This window comes from Neopsephotus bourkii, unplaced genomic scaffold (genome assembly GCF_033783945.1).
Source record: "Neopsephotus bourkii isolate Nb327-2 ecotype Australia unplaced genomic scaffold, CSIRO-AGI_Nbou_v1 NB_1399, whole genome shotgun sequence".
NCBI lineage: Eukaryota > Metazoa > Chordata > Aves > Psittaciformes > Psittacidae > Neopsephotus > Neopsephotus bourkii.
The window spans coordinates 557,250-574,306 of NW_026901876.1; the positions used below are offsets into that span (position 1 = coordinate 557,250).

The following is a 17,057-nucleotide window of genomic DNA, read 5'->3' on the forward strand; positions in this document are numbered from 1 at the left end:
GAAGGAATTCCTTAGGTTTTCATTAACTAGTGAACTGAAACCTCTCCTCCAACACTTCAAGTGCAACACAAATCAGAGAAAACTTCACCAATGCTTGTGGCATTTGCCATCATGTAACTCTTGACCCCAGAGTCCAGAAGCTGAGGCTCACGGTTAAGAGGTGCCGCCCTTGTTTGAAGTCCTTGATTCCAGTCAGTCTGTTGAGCATGCACTCCAAGCCTCCACACTGGGCCATGACACCTGCCATCTTATACACTTCTTCCTCATCCTCTTCTTCATCTACAGGACAAACACAGATTGTGAAGAGAGGAAGCAGGCACAGTACAGCAAGCTCAGTCCAAGGGACAAAACAGTTAAGTAAAAATGGGGAGTACAGTAGGACAGATTTACCAGCAGGTCAAGTCACTTCAACTGTATCCAATTTGGAAAGAATTATGAGCAGGAATATGAAGAAGGGCCAGGCAGAATGGTCTCTGTGCCATGTAAGTGTTCACATTCAAAGTACAGATTTAAAAGCTTGCTACAATCCACTCTAGGTGAAGCAGGTAAACGTAGCAAAAGCAACGTCAATCAACTTTAAGCTCACTGCTGTAAGGATAATAGTGCCAGTGCTCTGCAGTGAACCTCAGATTTCCAATCTAATCCCAGCTTTCAGGAGACAAATGCATTACCAGTAGTGGAGTCGAGAGACTCGATGAATTCCTCAGTTGCATCTCCTAGTAACCCTCGCATGCGGTAAATGATCCTCATCGGCTCCCCCTGCAAGACATGAGAACATTTTATTTACTGTCTCTCTGTGGACACTTAAGTCCAGTTCTCTTTACAGTGTGTAATACACACTCCAGCCTCAGTTTCCCTTCCTGCTGTTTTCACTGTGGATGGGAACACAGAAATGTCTCACTTCCTCATTCCTCCCTGAGATGAGTTAAAAACAACAGTAAAGCCACCACCTGCAAAAACATCAGTATCTCATCTCTTGGTCTGTCCAGCTTTTCCTGGCATTGCCAGTTAGATTGACAGGCTGGTAATAAACAGTTTCCTTTAGCACCAGTGAAGGATCTTGCCAAGAAAAATGTGCTTCTATAGAGAAACGCCTGCTTTCCACAGCAACCTTTCCCTCTGAGGGTATTGCACAGCATACCTGGGAAGTAGAGGGATCAGGCACAGCCCAGTAAATGAAGCAGGAGAGATTAATTGGACAAGTGCTTTTGAACAGATAAAATCTGCAGTGATGGAAAATGGAAGAGCACAAGGAAAGGGCAATTTAATGAGCTTTCAGTAAGACAGTATATTGCTAAAATGACACAGCCAAGCCCACTGAAGCACAAGCTGTGCTAAAAAGCCTGGGAAAAGGCTAGTTTTCCAGCTGCATTTCCAGCTGGAAATACTGACAGCGTATCACTGAACTTTCCATTTTAATCCATAGGTCTGAATAAAAAGCAGAAAAGCAAAATCCCAGATTTGGGAGCAGGAAACCTTGTGAGAGAAAACCTGTCAGAGAGCGCACTAAGCCTAATGTGGAATAAGCAGTGCTTAATGTCACAGCAAATACATAAGCAGAGGGAAAGCCCCAGGGGGAAGATCTGCTCAAAGGCCACGCTACCGACCAGCAATTAACACCACAGGGGCCCTGGTAAAATGGCAGATGAACAAAAAAAAGCCAGTGAGAGACAAGGGAAACAAAAAGGGGCCTGAGGTTGTGTTCTTGTGTGCCTGTCTATTTCCTAGGGAACGTGAGCCGCAGCTCCAGAAGTGCTCTGCCGAGGTGCACACAAAGGGAGGCAGAGGAAAGCTCAGTAATGCTGAGTGAACTCTGCCTTTCTCCAGCAGGACTGCATCCTGCTGCAGCTCAGCATCCCCTGGGAATGGCACCTCACTGCTTGGGCAACACATGCAATGATTTCCCTCAGTACCTGGAATAGAGTTCCAATTGGAATGCACAGATAAAGAGCTGCACCTCATTTCCCTGTCCAAGTTAGTACCTTAGTAAAAAATAATCACTGTCACCTAGCTTCAGGCTTCATTTTGCAACACAGAAGGCTTTTTCACTGAAGTTAAGCTTGAAGAGAACCATTCCCCACATCATCATTCACTGAAAACAGGCGTTTTGTTTGAATTCTTCCCCACAAACACAGGAAACAAATAGTTTCAGGACACCAAGGTTTCAGTCAAAGTGACTGCAATCCAAGAGTAAATGAGGAATGAACAAGAAGTGTTGGGCAAATCAGTCTTCTTTTATGATCTTAAGTGCTACTAGCAGTGCTTCTAAAGAACGTATGTGTTACAAGCAATATTTATTCTGATGGATTCCTTCTCAGTGTGAGTTTATTTTAGTGGCTACAAGAAAAGGAAGGAGCTTGTTCTGGACCATATCCACCTCTGAACAAGCTTCTGGGACACGGTGCACTAGTCCCTAAGACTGCTGGATCCATTTCTTCCTCTGACCAACAGGCAATACATGCTACTAAGAACAAACTGGGAGGATGAAACCTGTCAAGCTACATGAAAACCCAAGCTACATGAAAAGCACAAGAGCAGAAGCACAAAATAACACAGAGAAATGTTGCATGCTCTCTGCATAAATAGCTTGGGTTCATCTCTGAAGCTGATGGAAGATGGAGCAATCTGGTGTCCCTGTCTGTACTCACACATTAAAGTGTCACGTGCAGATGGAGTGCGAAATGTGCTTTGAAAGGCAGTGACACAAAGTTCAGCTATTTCCCCAAAGGAATGTAAGAGTTTGTTACTCAGGAAGTCAGTTCACGTATCTGATACGCTACACAGCAAAGTTCAATACACTCACCTTGGTCAGCTTTTAAACCCCTGATGTTGCAGAACTGAGTAACAGTCATTAAGGGAGCACAAAAAGGTGCTGACCTATTACATCCAAGAAATTATATGCTAGAAAATAAATCCCAACTCATGTTATTTTTATTCCCCAACCCTCTTTTCTTGGCAATATCAAGGACAGGCACTTTGTGTGCTAGCATACATAATGACAACACATACCTCATTAGTGGGACACCACACCTTCTTGTAGACCTCAGCCACAGGCAGATCCAAACTGATGATCTTGTTATTCACCAAAAGCTGTAAAGAAGGAAAGAAAAAGTCATCTCTAGCAATCATCTGCTGCCTGGAAATGGCAGCTCCATGCATCTGCACAAGAAATCCCCACTCGTGCATTCTCACCTCCATTCCACTGTCATCCTCCAGCAGAGCCACCAGATCACAGTCCTGACAGATTTTGTTCTTGATGTCCCTCATGAGTGGCCCGATGCCAGGCTCATTACTGCTGTAGGGATTTCCTGGCATTCTGCCCTGTAAGAAATCTTCCTGCTGGGGATCTTTCTCCAGTGTTACAAAGAACTCTGTCACTTCATTCTCTTCCTAAAGAACAGCAGCAGAGACAGAGTGAGGGAGTTTTCCCCTAACCATGCTCCCATTCCTGCACTTTTATGGTAGCAAGTGACAGGATGTCCCTAAACCTTCAGTCCCTTCATTACTGGTAACACCTGTTGTATGCTGTCACATATGTGGCACTTATGAGGATGTCTACTATCATTTAGTAAGCAAATTCCTCAGCATGAAACAATACTATATGCTTTTTGCACAGTGCATGGCACAGCAGGGAACCTGAATGCTAAACCCCCTAAAACAGGATACTGCTACAGTTCCACACTGGCTAATATTAAATCATTATTGTAGACACTACTGGTTTTTTTGCCAAACTGCAAGCAACTGTATCTATTTAAGAAGTCTGTAAGTGATGCTACTGCCTTCTCTATACTTACAGGATAGATAATACTGCATAGTCTCTCAAAGATGAAGACTGGAGTCCTGTAGTCATCAAGGCTGTAGCGTTTTGCAGTCTCTATACACACTGCCATAAATGCTTTGGTTTCAGATTCTGTGCCTGCCAAGAAATGGAAGCATTAAAAGGGGCACAGGAGTCAGTTTTACAGGTTCCATTTTACCTCAGCATACACAATAAATCCTTCTGCAATAAGCACCATACCTTGGTGCCCTCTCGTTTTGCAGAGCCACTACTTAAAAGATGAAAGGCTATTTATTGGTATGTTTACTAGGAAAACCCTTTTGCATGGTTGGGCAGCAGTAAAACAATCCCATAAAAGGAGGAGGTTTAAATTCCTGGAAAATAAGAAACAACTCCAGGAATGCTATTTACCTCTTCTGTGAGAAAAGGAATTATTGGAATGACCAAGCCATAAACCCCCCTCACTACAGCAGTCTTTTAGAAAGAAGTCCTTTGTGCAGCTGTAGCAATCTGATTTTTCATCATGGTTGCCCCAAACTGTTTATGCAACTGAAGTGGTTTTACCTGTTGTCATATCCTCCAGCATCTCCAGCAGCATGTCCTGGGTTTCATCAATCAGCTTTGTTCTTTGTACCACTAATTTCCTCAAGCACAGGTAACCATTCAGGACTGTACCCACCAGGCGGCTCTTGAAATGCCGCTTAATGGACTCCACCTCCACGAAGGAAGAGAGAAGACCTGCAAAGCAATGAGATATTCAGGAATTGAGAAGAGGGAATTTGATTTCATGTGGTCAGCAAACAGGGGACAGCATCATCAAAACAGCACAAGGAAATGGTTTCTGACAACTCCCATTGTCAGCCTGTGGTTTAAAGCTCCCTTCTATGAACAGCTGGAGGCAAAGGCTTGTGAGTGCTGCCCTGTAAATTACAGCAAGTGGGACCATGGTGAGGGAATGAGGAAAGGGTGTAAGGAGCTTTCTAAGCACTTGATACATAAATCATAGAATCCTGGAATGGTTTGGATTGGAAAGGACCTTGAGATCATCCAGTTCCAACTCCCCTGCCACGGGCAGGGATACCTTCCACTAGAGCAGCTTGCTTCAAGCCCCTGTGTCCAACCTGGCCTTGAACACTGAACTTGCACAGCTTCCTTGGGCATTTCTGCACTTTTGGACATTTTTCTGTCATAGATATTTCAAAAGCAGGTGACTGCTCCCATCTAATCTTTAAGCTGGCTCTGATGAGGTGACAAGTGCAGTGACTTAACAGTTACATCACTAAACTGGTCACTCCTATAACAAAGGATCAGCAAATGCTTGGATTCTTTCCCATGACATATTTCTCAATGTGCTTTTTCTTGCAAGAAGCCAGGTTTTATGAATTAGTCCATTGATTCTTCAAGAAATGGAAGAGGATAAAAAAAAAAAAATGACCCAGTTACTGATGTAGCTCCATTTCCAGCAAGGTTTTGAAAATACTGTCCTCTAGAAGACTCAAAAAAGAAAGGCTACTGTAGAGTAAGCAGGTAGGAAACAACAGGTAGGAACAAATCAATGTTTAGAATGGTTCCAGGAATTCTACTGTACAATTAATGTAATTAAGAAATGGAGAAGGAAAGTGCTATGGTGAAATTTTCTCATGTTATCACAGTTCAAGTAACTAAAAGCAGAAACTGACCATAAAAAACACAGAAAAATCTATCTAAGGGTTAAGTGCTAAATCAATAGAAAAAAATCTATCTGCAAAACACCAAGTCATATCTCTCAAATTCTGCTACATGCTGTTACAGAACAAGGACTCCCCCATCTCTAAAACTACTACAGGACTCACGTTGATGCCAGCAAATACCTGTGAGACTCTTCAAGGCATATCCCTGCTGCAAATCAGTGCTGAGTGTTGCTTCTTCCAAGGCAAGTAAACGAGCTATTTCCTGGGAATAATTAACAAGTCTATTAGACAAGACACTGCAATGCCAATAATGACACAGAGAAACCAGAACTGCAACACAGCAGCAGGGAAGGAAGGGGAGAGGAGAGAAAAACTACCTAAAACATTCCCCTCATTTTCTCCCTGTACCTCCCTATTACCACTGCTTTCCTCTAGTGGCCCCTCTATGATGGATTCAAGGCCACCATTAACACAGAGGCTGTTATGTACCTCTTTGCAGTGCCCCAGGGATCACCAGGGAACACTCCTATGCCCCAACACTCTAAAGACTGCAACTGAAAAGTGCTGCTCCTCCAACAGGCCCTAATTCACACTCACACCTAATCTCACACCTAATCCTCCCTTGTCCTTAAGGGCTTTCAGAGTCCAGTCTGGCACCTAAGGCAGCTTCCAACTTGGATCTGGTGCCAAGACAGCGTAGAAATATTTATACCCCTTAGCATAGCTGACCCCAGAGCAGCTATTAATGTGTCCCAGCCAGTCTGTGCTGAGGGCTGGGGCTAAACACATTGTAGCTTTTAGTTCAGACAGCGCAGAAGTGTGAGCTTCACAAACCTGGCAAAGTTCAGCACTGAACAAACAGATGAATATTTCAAAGCAAAAAAGCCAAGCTAGCTTTCTAGTCCCTCCATACTAGTCCATACCTTGGTGATGAGGCTGCCAATATAGGGCAGAACCCCCCTGGCTGCCAGATAGATCTTCCAGTGGGCTGGTTTGATGAGTTTCTGATACAGTGCCAGGTACTCAGCAGCACACTCACCAGCAATGCTGAGCTCATCCAGGTAGCTAGAGAGGAGAAACACAAGCTGACAACCACTTCACAGTAACAAGCAGTATTCACAGCTTCAGGACATCACAGAAAGAAAGAAAAAGCCTCCAGGAATCTATCCTCTCTATGGTCCTATTAGCTAAAAGTATAACTGATAGTCATTGCTATGGCTGAAGTGGTATTTTGTCCTAAAAAAGGGTCCCCCAACTGCGCTACTAGCCTCAACTGGGGTAAATTATGCCACAGAGCTGGAAGAGAGTTCACCCTATTATTTTGCTAGAGGCAGGGGAAATGTTGTCCACACAGCTGAACACCATCTGCTTACTTCTGGAAAAGGTACAGGACTGCAATAGCTTATTGCCAGACAACAAAAAAACCTAAATCAATACCATTCCAGCTAAGTAAGTGTCAGAATCCAGCCCCAAAAAGACCTGTGAACTAGAGGTATACAATGGAGAGGTGTGAGAAAAGTTGGAAGGATGCAGAGATTCTCATGCAACTGAAGAAAAACAATCCTGGAGTGTGGCAACACAGAAATACCTTGTCAGGAGATCAAGGACCTGCTGTTTGCGGCTGGGGATGGTGGCCAGAGCTTCCACTATGGTGCATGCAGCCTGCCTTGCAGCTTGAGTGGCAGGAGTAAACAGCACCTGAGGGAAGAGCATTAGAAGATGGTGTCATTCGTCGTGCAAAGATGAACTGGTGAAGGCACAACATACATGAGGACAGCTTGGTGACATCAAATGCAGCAAGCTACCAAACATCTCTGACCATTAACTCTGCCCAGTGCACCCCCTGGAGCTTTCACCCAGGTTTACCTGTCGCAGCCAATTGTTGTGTCCCAGTTTGAGATCCAAAGGACAAGGTCTCTTTCCACGGTGACTCATGAACTGTTTCCATTTCCAGACGTATTTTTCTGACAAGTAGAGCTGGTGAAGCTCAGCTTTGCTGGGAGATTTCCCATTGGCATCTACACCTGCAATATTGAACACAGCTCAAGAGAACTGTCAGCACCTATTAACTGCAAGCTGTCATTGTGTTATTTGCTCCATACTGGAACTCTCCGAACTCCAGCTGAGAAGCTTCTCATTTCTTTCTGCTGCCATTTCCACTCTGCGTGGAGCTATGTTCACTTCCAAGGCAGACGCAAATCCCATAACCTCTTGGGGAATTCAGTTGGCTGGTATCATTTTAAATACACAACCAGTTTCATTTTTCACATTCCCCTCATTATCTTCAGGGACGTGCATGTTCTTAGGGTTTGAGCTACACAGCCTAGAAGAGTCAGTGCTAGAATCTCTAAGGACTATACAGCTAAGTGTGAAGATGGGATCAGATGTCACAGGACAGAAGCCAACACAACCCAACAGAAGCACATTCCTTATTAAACCTGGAGGGACACGCATGCTTGTGCACAAAACTGCAGAGTTAAAAGCACAGGACTACCTCTGGCAGGGAGGCACTTTTTCCAAGCTTCGTATGATGCTTTGGGGTCCCTCTTGAGCCACAGCTGAGCTTGTGCATGGATTTCATTGCTGTAAGGCTTCACAGTGGTGAGAGCATCCATAGGCACATCCTAATGAAGAAAATAATTCTGTGAGTCTTCAGAAAGCCACAGCCTGTTCCCTAAAGAGCAGCTCCTGTAGGTGAATCACTGGTTGTGTGTATGCCATGAACAGGTAAATGCAGTTCTTGGGCAACAGTGGGATATAAAGTTTCTGTTAATGATGAACTAAGAGAGATGCCTCATTACAGTTACTATGAAATACCACTAAACCCAACTTTGACATCAATCTGTGACTATGGGATAGCTAGATCGAAGCAGAAACGTATTTTGTCCCTTGCAAATGTTATCCTAGATTACAATCAATACCATTTTTATTGTAATTGTAGCTCAGTATTTAAAAATCTGAGTCAAAAGCACTTGATTCTACCATTTTTAGGTATTTGATCCTACTGAAAGAACCAAAAGCCTGCTCAAAATAACCAAGCTGTAGCTCTGAAGTAGCTCTTACCCCATGCCTCAAATCTGAGTGGAAAAAAAACCAAAGCCCAATCTTGGAAAGTGGTGGTTGGAGCCACCAAAGAACAGTAAGAAAATCTGTGATTTGAAGTCTACAAAGACAAGAGTCACAGGACTTGTGCTTCCCTAGTGCCTGTGACCAGGAAAAGCAAGCCCTGGTTTCCTCATGCATCACTGAGACCTGTGTGCCAGACCTTAGTCAGCAGGTTTTCAGGTGCTGTGCTCAGCACCCACGGCAGTACCTTGTTTTTCTTGCTGGTTGGAGCAGGTGGCTTAATCAGCTTTTGAAGAATGCGCAGGCACATGAGGGTGATGTTTTCAACAACCACTGGAGTCTTAATGTTCACGGCCATCAGAAAGAGGCTGAGAGCTGAAAGACACAGACATACATTTCCATCCCAGATCTGCAGATAATACACCTCCATAGCTCTGTACAGTATGTTACAAGTGTTTAGAGTGAGGCAAGACCTCATCTCCTCAAACAGAACTATCACATTCTCATGCAACAATGGGTGGAAAGCAACTACTTATATTACAGCAAGAGAGTCTTGTCATCCTTCTCCTCACACCTCCAGCTTTCTGTTTCTCAACACTCCTCTTTCAAGAGACACATTACCTCAAGACAAGCCATCTGCTGCTAACTCCACTTCAAACCCTAATCACAAGCTGGGTCAGTATCAGTTCCCTTCCCTAAAGAAACAAATCTTTCTGCAGTGTGTGGACGTGGGCACAGCATATTAAAATGAAATGTTCCCACTAGTTGTTTGAACTCACCACAGCGCAGTCGGAGCTCCCAGCAACTGTCTTCCTTTGAGATGGAATCTGTTAGCAGCAACATTTCATACTGGAGGCTGCTGGCCTGTAACAGACACACATTCAAAGGTTTAAGAAGTCTTGGTGATGCAGCAGTCCCTTTTGCCTTCTGATATTTAAAAAACACAGGTTCAAAACACATTGATCTAAGTAAATTTAATCCTATGCCCATCTGGGATGACCTGCTATCTATTTGAGAGCTGCAAACAACAACCAAGACAGGCAGAAGTGCCTGAGGAAATGCAGGCATATACCCAAGCACATCGTTTTGTGCTCCACTCTGACATTTATTTTAATTCTTATCATGACACAAACACCTTCTCTATTGCAAACAGACCATAATAAGAGAGAAGATGCAGTGATGAGAACACACCAGCAGTCACAGAGGGCAGAAAACAGAAATAGGAAACCACCAGAGTCTCTCACCAAGTCTGGATTTGCCCAATGTCCCTTCAGAGCTGCAGAAACCTTCCCAATGATTAAGTCATTCATTTGTTGTGTGGCCTCTGGATTGTCCCTAATTTCAGGAGGGAAAAGAAAAGAGAACACTGTCACACTGTGCTCGTACTAAATCCCAAAAGCTTTGGGGATTTCAGCTTAGTTGATAACAAACATACAAGCAGTTAGAGTCTAGAGTCTGCTGATGTAAGGTGTCTACTCTGGAAAGCTGCTCCTTTCTGATGGTGCATTCACAAGAGTTCACTGAAGACAAAGGGGTGCACGCACCAAGTCAGATCTAACCTGGTCAGAAGGCACATGAGCTGTCGGACCTCCTCCCGCATGGTGGCTGCGCCCCGGCGCAAGTTGTAGTCAAAGAGCTCTCGGATAAGGCCCTGGGACACAAGGATGTGCCTGATGGCAGAGTTGGTTGCCAAAGCCCGCAGCAATGTTATGCAGTGCTCAGTCACAGCTGAGGCACAGCCATAGCATTTGGTTGATGATGTGTGGCCACAGCCTAAAACAGACAAGGCACGATACTGGCTGGCAGTAAACGTGGGTTGGACAGTGGTTCGCGAGGACTTCGTTGCTGCCTCTCTCTGTTGGAGATCGTATTCCAGGAGCTCCTTTCGAGAGGCAAACACTTTCTGAAAGCACAGAGAGGGAGAAATGGACGTTGTGGAACTGTGAGGCAGCACATAATTGCTAATCCCATTCACTGGGTGTTTTGTGGAGAAACACAACTAGAAATCCTTATGTCAACGGCAGACTCAGGAAATCCATTCAAAATACCAGCCTCACTCCCAGTTACCTGCCCTGTTTAAAGGCTTCTTGTCTGTATTACAAGCACTGGAAATGTGACAAACCCATAGTATTCATGGCAACCATAGATTTTAGAAATGATTGTTATTTCCCTGAAAATATGCAGGTGATCACCCATTGCTAACAAGTATCATTAAACACAGATGACACCATCTTATTTTGTATTTCTGATACGCACTGTATCTGGTGACAGAAGGAAACACATGAACCAAATCAAAGCACATCATACCTGGATGATTTTGGAAAGTTCATCAAAAGAGTTCTTGCAGTCACCACAATACTCCTGGGCTAACTGGAGTATGTACCTATTCACACTAGCTGAGGTTGAACTTATCCCTCCACTACTACCAGATTCATCCTGGAACAGAGAGGAAAATAAAAAGGAATCACATATGGAGACTACACACAAAAATAACCAGAACAGCACCTGAGCAAGGACCTTGGGTTGCTGTTAGCACTGTAAAGGCCAGTGTTTCACCAGCCCTCAGTTCTGTGTGAGATCCACCTATCCCTTGTTACCTGTGGCTTTTCAGGGGCTGCCTCATTCACTTTACACAGCAGGTTTTCCAGCTGCGGTCGGTGGCCCATTAGCTGGTGATACACTCTGTCAGCCTTGTCCAGGAGAGTGTTGATATTTGTTACTGCCTAAGAATAAAAAAGGAAAGGAAACTCTTATGTTCAGATCCTATTTTAAATTCTACAGAACTACAACCATCAGCCTCCAAGCCTGACAGGCCACACAGTGCAATGGCTTCTTCATTCACTGGCAGGGCTCCTCACACAGGATGGTAAAGCATACACTACACCTCAAATTGTACAGCAAGGTAAAGAGATCTAGTGCTAGATAGTTGGTTTGTAAGTAAAGCACTGAATTATGTCTTTTGAAGAATTACTCATTTGGTGGGGCAAGACAGTAAATAAGGAATGCATTAGTCAGTGAGAAGCCTCGAAGGAGCATGCTTTTCATGTTACTCCCAAGAGAGGTGGATCTCTGATATCCCTACTTGGCTGCTGACCCAGCCAAGAGATAGAGCATTCCATTAATGACTCTGCTATTAAGCTCACCTTCTTTCGATCCTCTTCATTTTCTATGGGATCCACTGCACAGCAGGGCTTGGCATACAGCATGAAGTCAAAACGAGCATATTTACAGAACCCACAGGCATTGCAGAGGAAAGGATCCTTCTCATCGTAATTAATGGATCTGAAAGGCAACCAGAAAGGTCACTGAATGCAGCTGAGCTTTATAAAGGGAGCAAAGGCAAGGAAAACAGTTGTCAATGGACTCAGGTGAAAGAGGAGGATGGCCCTTAAAATGCTTAACTTACCAACCTGCCTGGGGAAGCCATAAGTGAAATACATGAGGTACAACAAAACCCACACACCAGGCAAATAAATAAACCCCTTGCAGAAGCAGTGCCACATTCCAGCCCAAAAAAGCAGAAACAGATGTGAATTTTTTCCTCACAATTCTACTTCAGCTACAATAATTCCCAGTTGAACGTCAGACTAGGGCACTGTGCCCTTTAGGAGAACACAGATAAAAGGGAATCATTTTGTTTCCTAAGGTCTGGGCTTTCAATAGCTTTCAGTCTTTACCCAGTTGCAGAGGGACTACAGCATACTTATTATCCCACTGCAGACTAGAGCAGAATGACATGAACTGATTTATAGCTCCCATAATTCAAGAAGGGATGTGGAAAACTTTCAATAAAGCAGTAATCACCTGATCTATGGAAAGAATCTGCTAAACACCTTGAATCCATGAGGATTAGAGAGAAATATGGGGCAACAATAAGGGGAGAAGAGATATCAGATAAGGAGACAAAACTCACAAAAGAAAAGGATTTAGAATACTGTAGTGAAAGCTTGAATAGCACACAGTAAATTACACCCTGAGCCCTGCTCTGAATGAGGAGAGGACAGCAAAAGCCCTGCACAGACAAGCAAGCACTGTCTGTCCAGCACACTAAGTCAAGGATCCTGTGGGGAAACCCCCCCTGCAATCATCTAATTGAACTCCAGCCTCATGCCCTTGGAACAGTCAGGCCAAAAATAATCTCCTCCTGGGAATTTTCCCTATTGAACTTCCGAGGGCCTGATGTGAAACTTCTGTGTTCTTTCAGCACTGTGCTATCAGCTTCCTTTGTTAGCCTGTATTAACATTAAATCCCTGTAAGCCTGTTTTATACTTCTCGACTAATTTGATCGTGCGGTTGTATTAACCACAATCATGTGTTTGGTTGAACACCCAACGTGGGCAACAGCACAAAGGCTTGGCAAACCCCTGGTGCTGGCTCTGTGGGGAGGCAGGAGGGGGACATACCTGCACTTGTGGCACTGGTACACGTTTTCCCCACAGTTCCCACACACGCCGGGGTTGGCCGGGACGGAGGCGCTGCACCGGGGGCACTGCAGGGTCTCGGTGGAAGCCTGGTAGTTCTCATAGAAGTCAGCAAATTCAATCATGAGGTTGGAAGCCACGATGGGCAGGGGCAAATCAATCTTCACCTCTGTCTGGCCAGGGGTCAGCTGGACCTTCTTAGCTTTGTGCCAACGAGCTGGCCTGGGAAAAGGGAAGAAAGAGGCTTGGTTGGGAAGCACCCTGCGTGCCCACGCCTGAAGAGAAGCCAAACGCAACCGTCTCAGCTCCAAATCTACTTTAAATGGGATGAATGGAGAGCAGTTCTAGGATTCGTTTCCTTAGCTTCTGTATTGACATGGTATGTAGCCAGAAATACATTTTAAGCCTTTATCCTCTTCATAGAGAGAGAGACTGTTTAGGATTAAAGAGCTGTTGATGCCTCATGGAAAAACTTTAATTCTACAGACATTTTCTAGGGATTTTCACCTCCATTTTTTTATTAGGAAGGACATTTGCATGAAAACAGGATATTTATTTCTAAAGATCTCATCTGCTCCCACTGCTTATTCTCAACCTGAAGTCAGAATCCTCTCTTTGTGACATCATAATCCTCTCCACAGCAGCCACTTGTGATGTCACAGAGGATTAAGACTTCAAATAAGCAATAAGCGGCAGGCACAGATTAATTCTTAAGCCAAAAAGATCTGATTCTGGTGAGAACATCTCAAGAAGTAAGAAGGGAAAGCACATAAGCACAACTGGCTCCAGACTGAGCAATGCACTGAAAAGGAACCATTTCTCATAGGTAAAGCAGCAGTCCAGAGTTGGCGCATCCAACTTCTAGTTTTAACTCTACTACAGGGCTTCACACAAGTGATGTTAACACTTGCTGCATTTCTGGACATGCTGCAAGGTTCAAATCCCCTTCTGAATCAAACTCTCCAGGAGGTGCTCTTAGTGACAACACAGTAAAGTTAGGTGCTTAGCACTGAGCCTGCACAGAGATTGCATACACAAAGAGAAGAACAACAGCTAAAACAAGGAGCCAGGCACCTCACCAGAAATCATAATGTCAAATTCAGAGGCTTGCACATAAAACCCGTGATGAACATACTTGTTTTTCAGCTCCACTATGGCTTGCACCGTCCTGTTGTTGTAATAGAGGTTGATGGTTCGGACCATTTTGGTCCGTTTCAGGTCTCCTATCTTCACTGTCACTTTGCTGATGGTGTGGCTGCCAATGAGTTTCACCACTTGCTGGGTTGTTGTGTACCTCGTGTCCACTTTAATGGAGGAAAGCTTGATGTACTGAGAAAACAAAATCAAGGATACACTGCCTATATGGTTACAGCCCAAAACCCTCAGAATCACTGCAAATCACTGCTGTAAACATTTTGGCTCCCTATAGTTAGAAAGGCTTTAAACACAGCAGTTACTTACACAGAAGGGCACCTCTGGATTGTTGCAGACAAGGCAAGGATCACTCTCCAAGTAGTAGCCATCAAACTCCACCAGCCCAGACAGAGTGCTGGAACAAGGCAAAGAACATTGACACATACAATTTGGCATTCACTGTGTCTTAAACACAAGTTATTCAATCACTGTAGTTTTAATTTATCTGCAGTCCCCAGCCCCAGGTTTAGGAAGGAAAGCACTACAGTATAAAGCAGATTGAACATTACTGTTCTTCACTAGGCACCATTTTAGTACAATTAACAACGATCAAAGCCATGATTAAGTACACAACGCTTAAATCTGCAAGTCTATACTCTACAACCCTAATATTTTGTAACATTTACCAACAATGACAGCAAAAATGCTAAAGCCCAACTGCTGAGAGCACAGAGAATGCCACATTTTTCAGATGGCAGAAAGGAATCTCTATTCATTCCCCCAAGCCCAGCTGCAGCGAGCACACAATCTCAGCAGGGGTCCTTCCTCCACCAGGATTTTATTACAAGGATTGTGCATTCCCCTCTGGATGGCAGAAATGCTGCATCCCCATCTCTGCTGAAAAGCTCTTTAGTGAAATGGATCAAAGTCAGGAGTAACTCACTTGTAAATGTTGGAGTTGGGGTGGTTGGTAAGAATATGGTTTTGAGTGCGGAGGATCTCCACGGCCTTTTGGGAGTATTCCTTCAACTGAAACAACACAGTAAGGAATATATTGTCTTCTCAGCATGTTTATTGCTAGAAAGACCTAAAGATCTCTCCTCCTGTGGCATTCCAGGTCCCCCAGAGGATGAATGCTCTATACCAGAGAAATTCCTGTGGTTATACCATTCCCCAGGAATGCAGTAGATCCTAAAATCAGACCTTTACCACAATAGCAGTGCTATTTGTCAGGCAGTCACTGTAACTGCCTGCCAAGATTTGTGAGGCATTCCCAGCTCTTTAAATGTACACATGCAAGTATCAGTGAGCTTAAATTACTTGTTCTCAAGCCCACTGGTGTGCTAAGAAATCCTGCCACTTCCTTTGTCCAACAGCCCTGGTTACAAAAGAGCTCTAGGAATTGGAATATCAAAACCGTAGAAATTGGAGCTAGCAAATAAATGTATTTTCCCACAAAAGCTTCCTGTGGGGAAGACGTTTTCTTCTAAAGAAAATTATTAACACAGACTCCAAGAAAACCTCCCCAAACCAAAAAACCCTAAAATAAGAAAAAATCCACAGTCCTCAACTCCTGAAGGAGCCTTTTTAACAGTTCTGGGAACAAGAAAAGTTTCCACGGAAAGCCCTTTTGACAGAAAATCTGTCCCAGCTGTATCACTCCTGATAATTCCCATGATATCATTTATCATTTGTGATAATCCATAGGAAGCAGCAGGACCTGGGATGCTGCATCTCCTCCTTAGGAGGACACTGTACCTTCTTCTCAGTCTGCTGTGTTTTCAGGGAGAAGTATCCCAGGAGATCTACAAACTGGGCAGCCTTTCTCCCGTAGGCTGGAAGTTCTGGCCAGATTGACCACATGAGATCCAAGAGTAATTCCTGCTGAGACTTGTTTGAGTTCCTGTTGAATAGATGACATACAATTAGGGCTGTGAAAAACATGTGCTACAGCTCACCAAGCTTGGAAACCATTATCTTCCTATACATTGCAGTGCAGAGAGTTAATTCTCATCACATACAAGCACCACTCTCTGAAATGAAAGCAGCTGTCTTGCAACAACCGATTAAGTTCTAAAGGACTGCAGCACCCTGAGTTGTGCCTTTCTCTATGTAACTCCCAACTTTGTAACTGCATGAGTCTGCATCTGCTTCAGAAATTCACTTGCTCACAAATACCTCCTCCCCTAGGCATCAGGAGCCAGAGTCTGCAAGCAAATAAAATGCTTCTTGCAGATGACAGCTCAAGTTGATCATTAAGTCACAACTTCTACCTTCAGCCCCAGTAACTTCAAAACAATGTGAGCAAGCCAAGGGAATGCAATCATCTGCAAGCTCCAGCATCCTTCAGGAAGGAGGCTCAAGTATTAACTCTCAGCCAAGGACAGAACTGTGCATAACCGAGCTGAGACTGGCTAAGAGGAGCCTGATCAGAGCCCTCCAGCTCACCTGTAGATGTGGAGTGTGAGGCAGTGTGCCTGCCATCTCACAGAGGACGAGTTGGACTCCAGCAAGAAGCAGCGCAGGAACTGAATTAGGGTCTCCTTGTCAGCAAATTTGTTCAGCTGGTTCACCAGAGCTGTGCACAGCTGATCCTCCTGACTGCCAACGCCCTCACCTAGGGGACACCGGGTGGCACAGTGAGACTTAAGCAAGAAGATGAACAGACTATCTCACAGGCAGGCCAGTTTCTCATTTTATAACTCATAAAGCCAGGATAACGGGGACAAGTAACTGTGTTTCAGGGAACAAGCAAGTTTAATGTTCTTTTCTTTTTCCAAAACTATGACCTAGTCCTCCTAACACAGCAGAAAACGGCTGGAAAACTTGCTAATAAGGGTGTGAGAAATGTGCCACACAACCTGATAAAAAGGAAAGATTCAACCATGGGGCAGTAAAAAGACTCACAGAGATTCATCTCAAAGAAAGTCGGAAGAAAAGCCAAGAAAGAATTTATGCCCAGGACTTTTATAGGAAAGCTTAATTAC

At 44.2% G+C, this 17,057-nt stretch overlaps 1 protein-coding gene across 7 annotated transcripts in view; it reads right to left on the reverse strand.

The window, feature by feature from the left end:
• UBR4 (ubiquitin protein ligase E3 component n-recognin 4) overlaps positions 1-17,057 on the reverse strand; it is a 79,905-nt gene that overhangs the window by 13,765 nt on the left and 49,083 nt on the right. For all 7 annotated transcript variants that reach the window (XM_061367816.1, XM_061367815.1, XM_061367814.1 and 4 more), the window contains 24 exons: positions 16,519-16,687; positions 15,829-15,973; positions 15,014-15,099; positions 14,398-14,485; positions 14,072-14,265; positions 12,919-13,158; positions 11,658-11,796; positions 11,112-11,237; positions 10,822-10,950; positions 10,074-10,417; positions 9,759-9,849; positions 9,294-9,378; positions 8,762-8,889; positions 7,943-8,072; positions 7,315-7,472; positions 7,037-7,146; positions 6,372-6,513; positions 5,629-5,710; positions 4,343-4,516; positions 3,795-3,916; positions 3,193-3,390; positions 3,010-3,090; positions 672-759; positions 152-279 (listed from right to left, as the gene is read on the reverse strand). In XM_061367816.1, the coding sequence (XP_061223800.1) occupies positions 152-279; positions 672-759; positions 3,010-3,090; positions 3,193-3,390; positions 3,795-3,916; positions 4,343-4,516; positions 5,629-5,710; positions 6,372-6,513; positions 7,037-7,146; positions 7,315-7,472; positions 7,943-8,072; positions 8,762-8,889; positions 9,294-9,378; positions 9,759-9,849; positions 10,074-10,417; positions 10,822-10,950; positions 11,112-11,237; positions 11,658-11,796; positions 12,919-13,158; positions 14,072-14,265; positions 14,398-14,485; positions 15,014-15,099; positions 15,829-15,973; positions 16,519-16,687 (3,377 nt within the window). The remainder of the gene's footprint in view (positions 1-151; positions 280-671; positions 760-3,009; positions 3,091-3,192; positions 3,391-3,794; positions 3,917-4,342; positions 4,517-5,628; positions 5,711-6,371; positions 6,514-7,036; positions 7,147-7,314; positions 7,473-7,942; positions 8,073-8,761; positions 8,890-9,293; positions 9,379-9,758; positions 9,850-10,073; positions 10,418-10,821; positions 10,951-11,111; positions 11,238-11,657; positions 11,797-12,918; positions 13,159-14,071; positions 14,266-14,397; positions 14,486-15,013; positions 15,100-15,828; positions 15,974-16,518; positions 16,688-17,057) is intronic.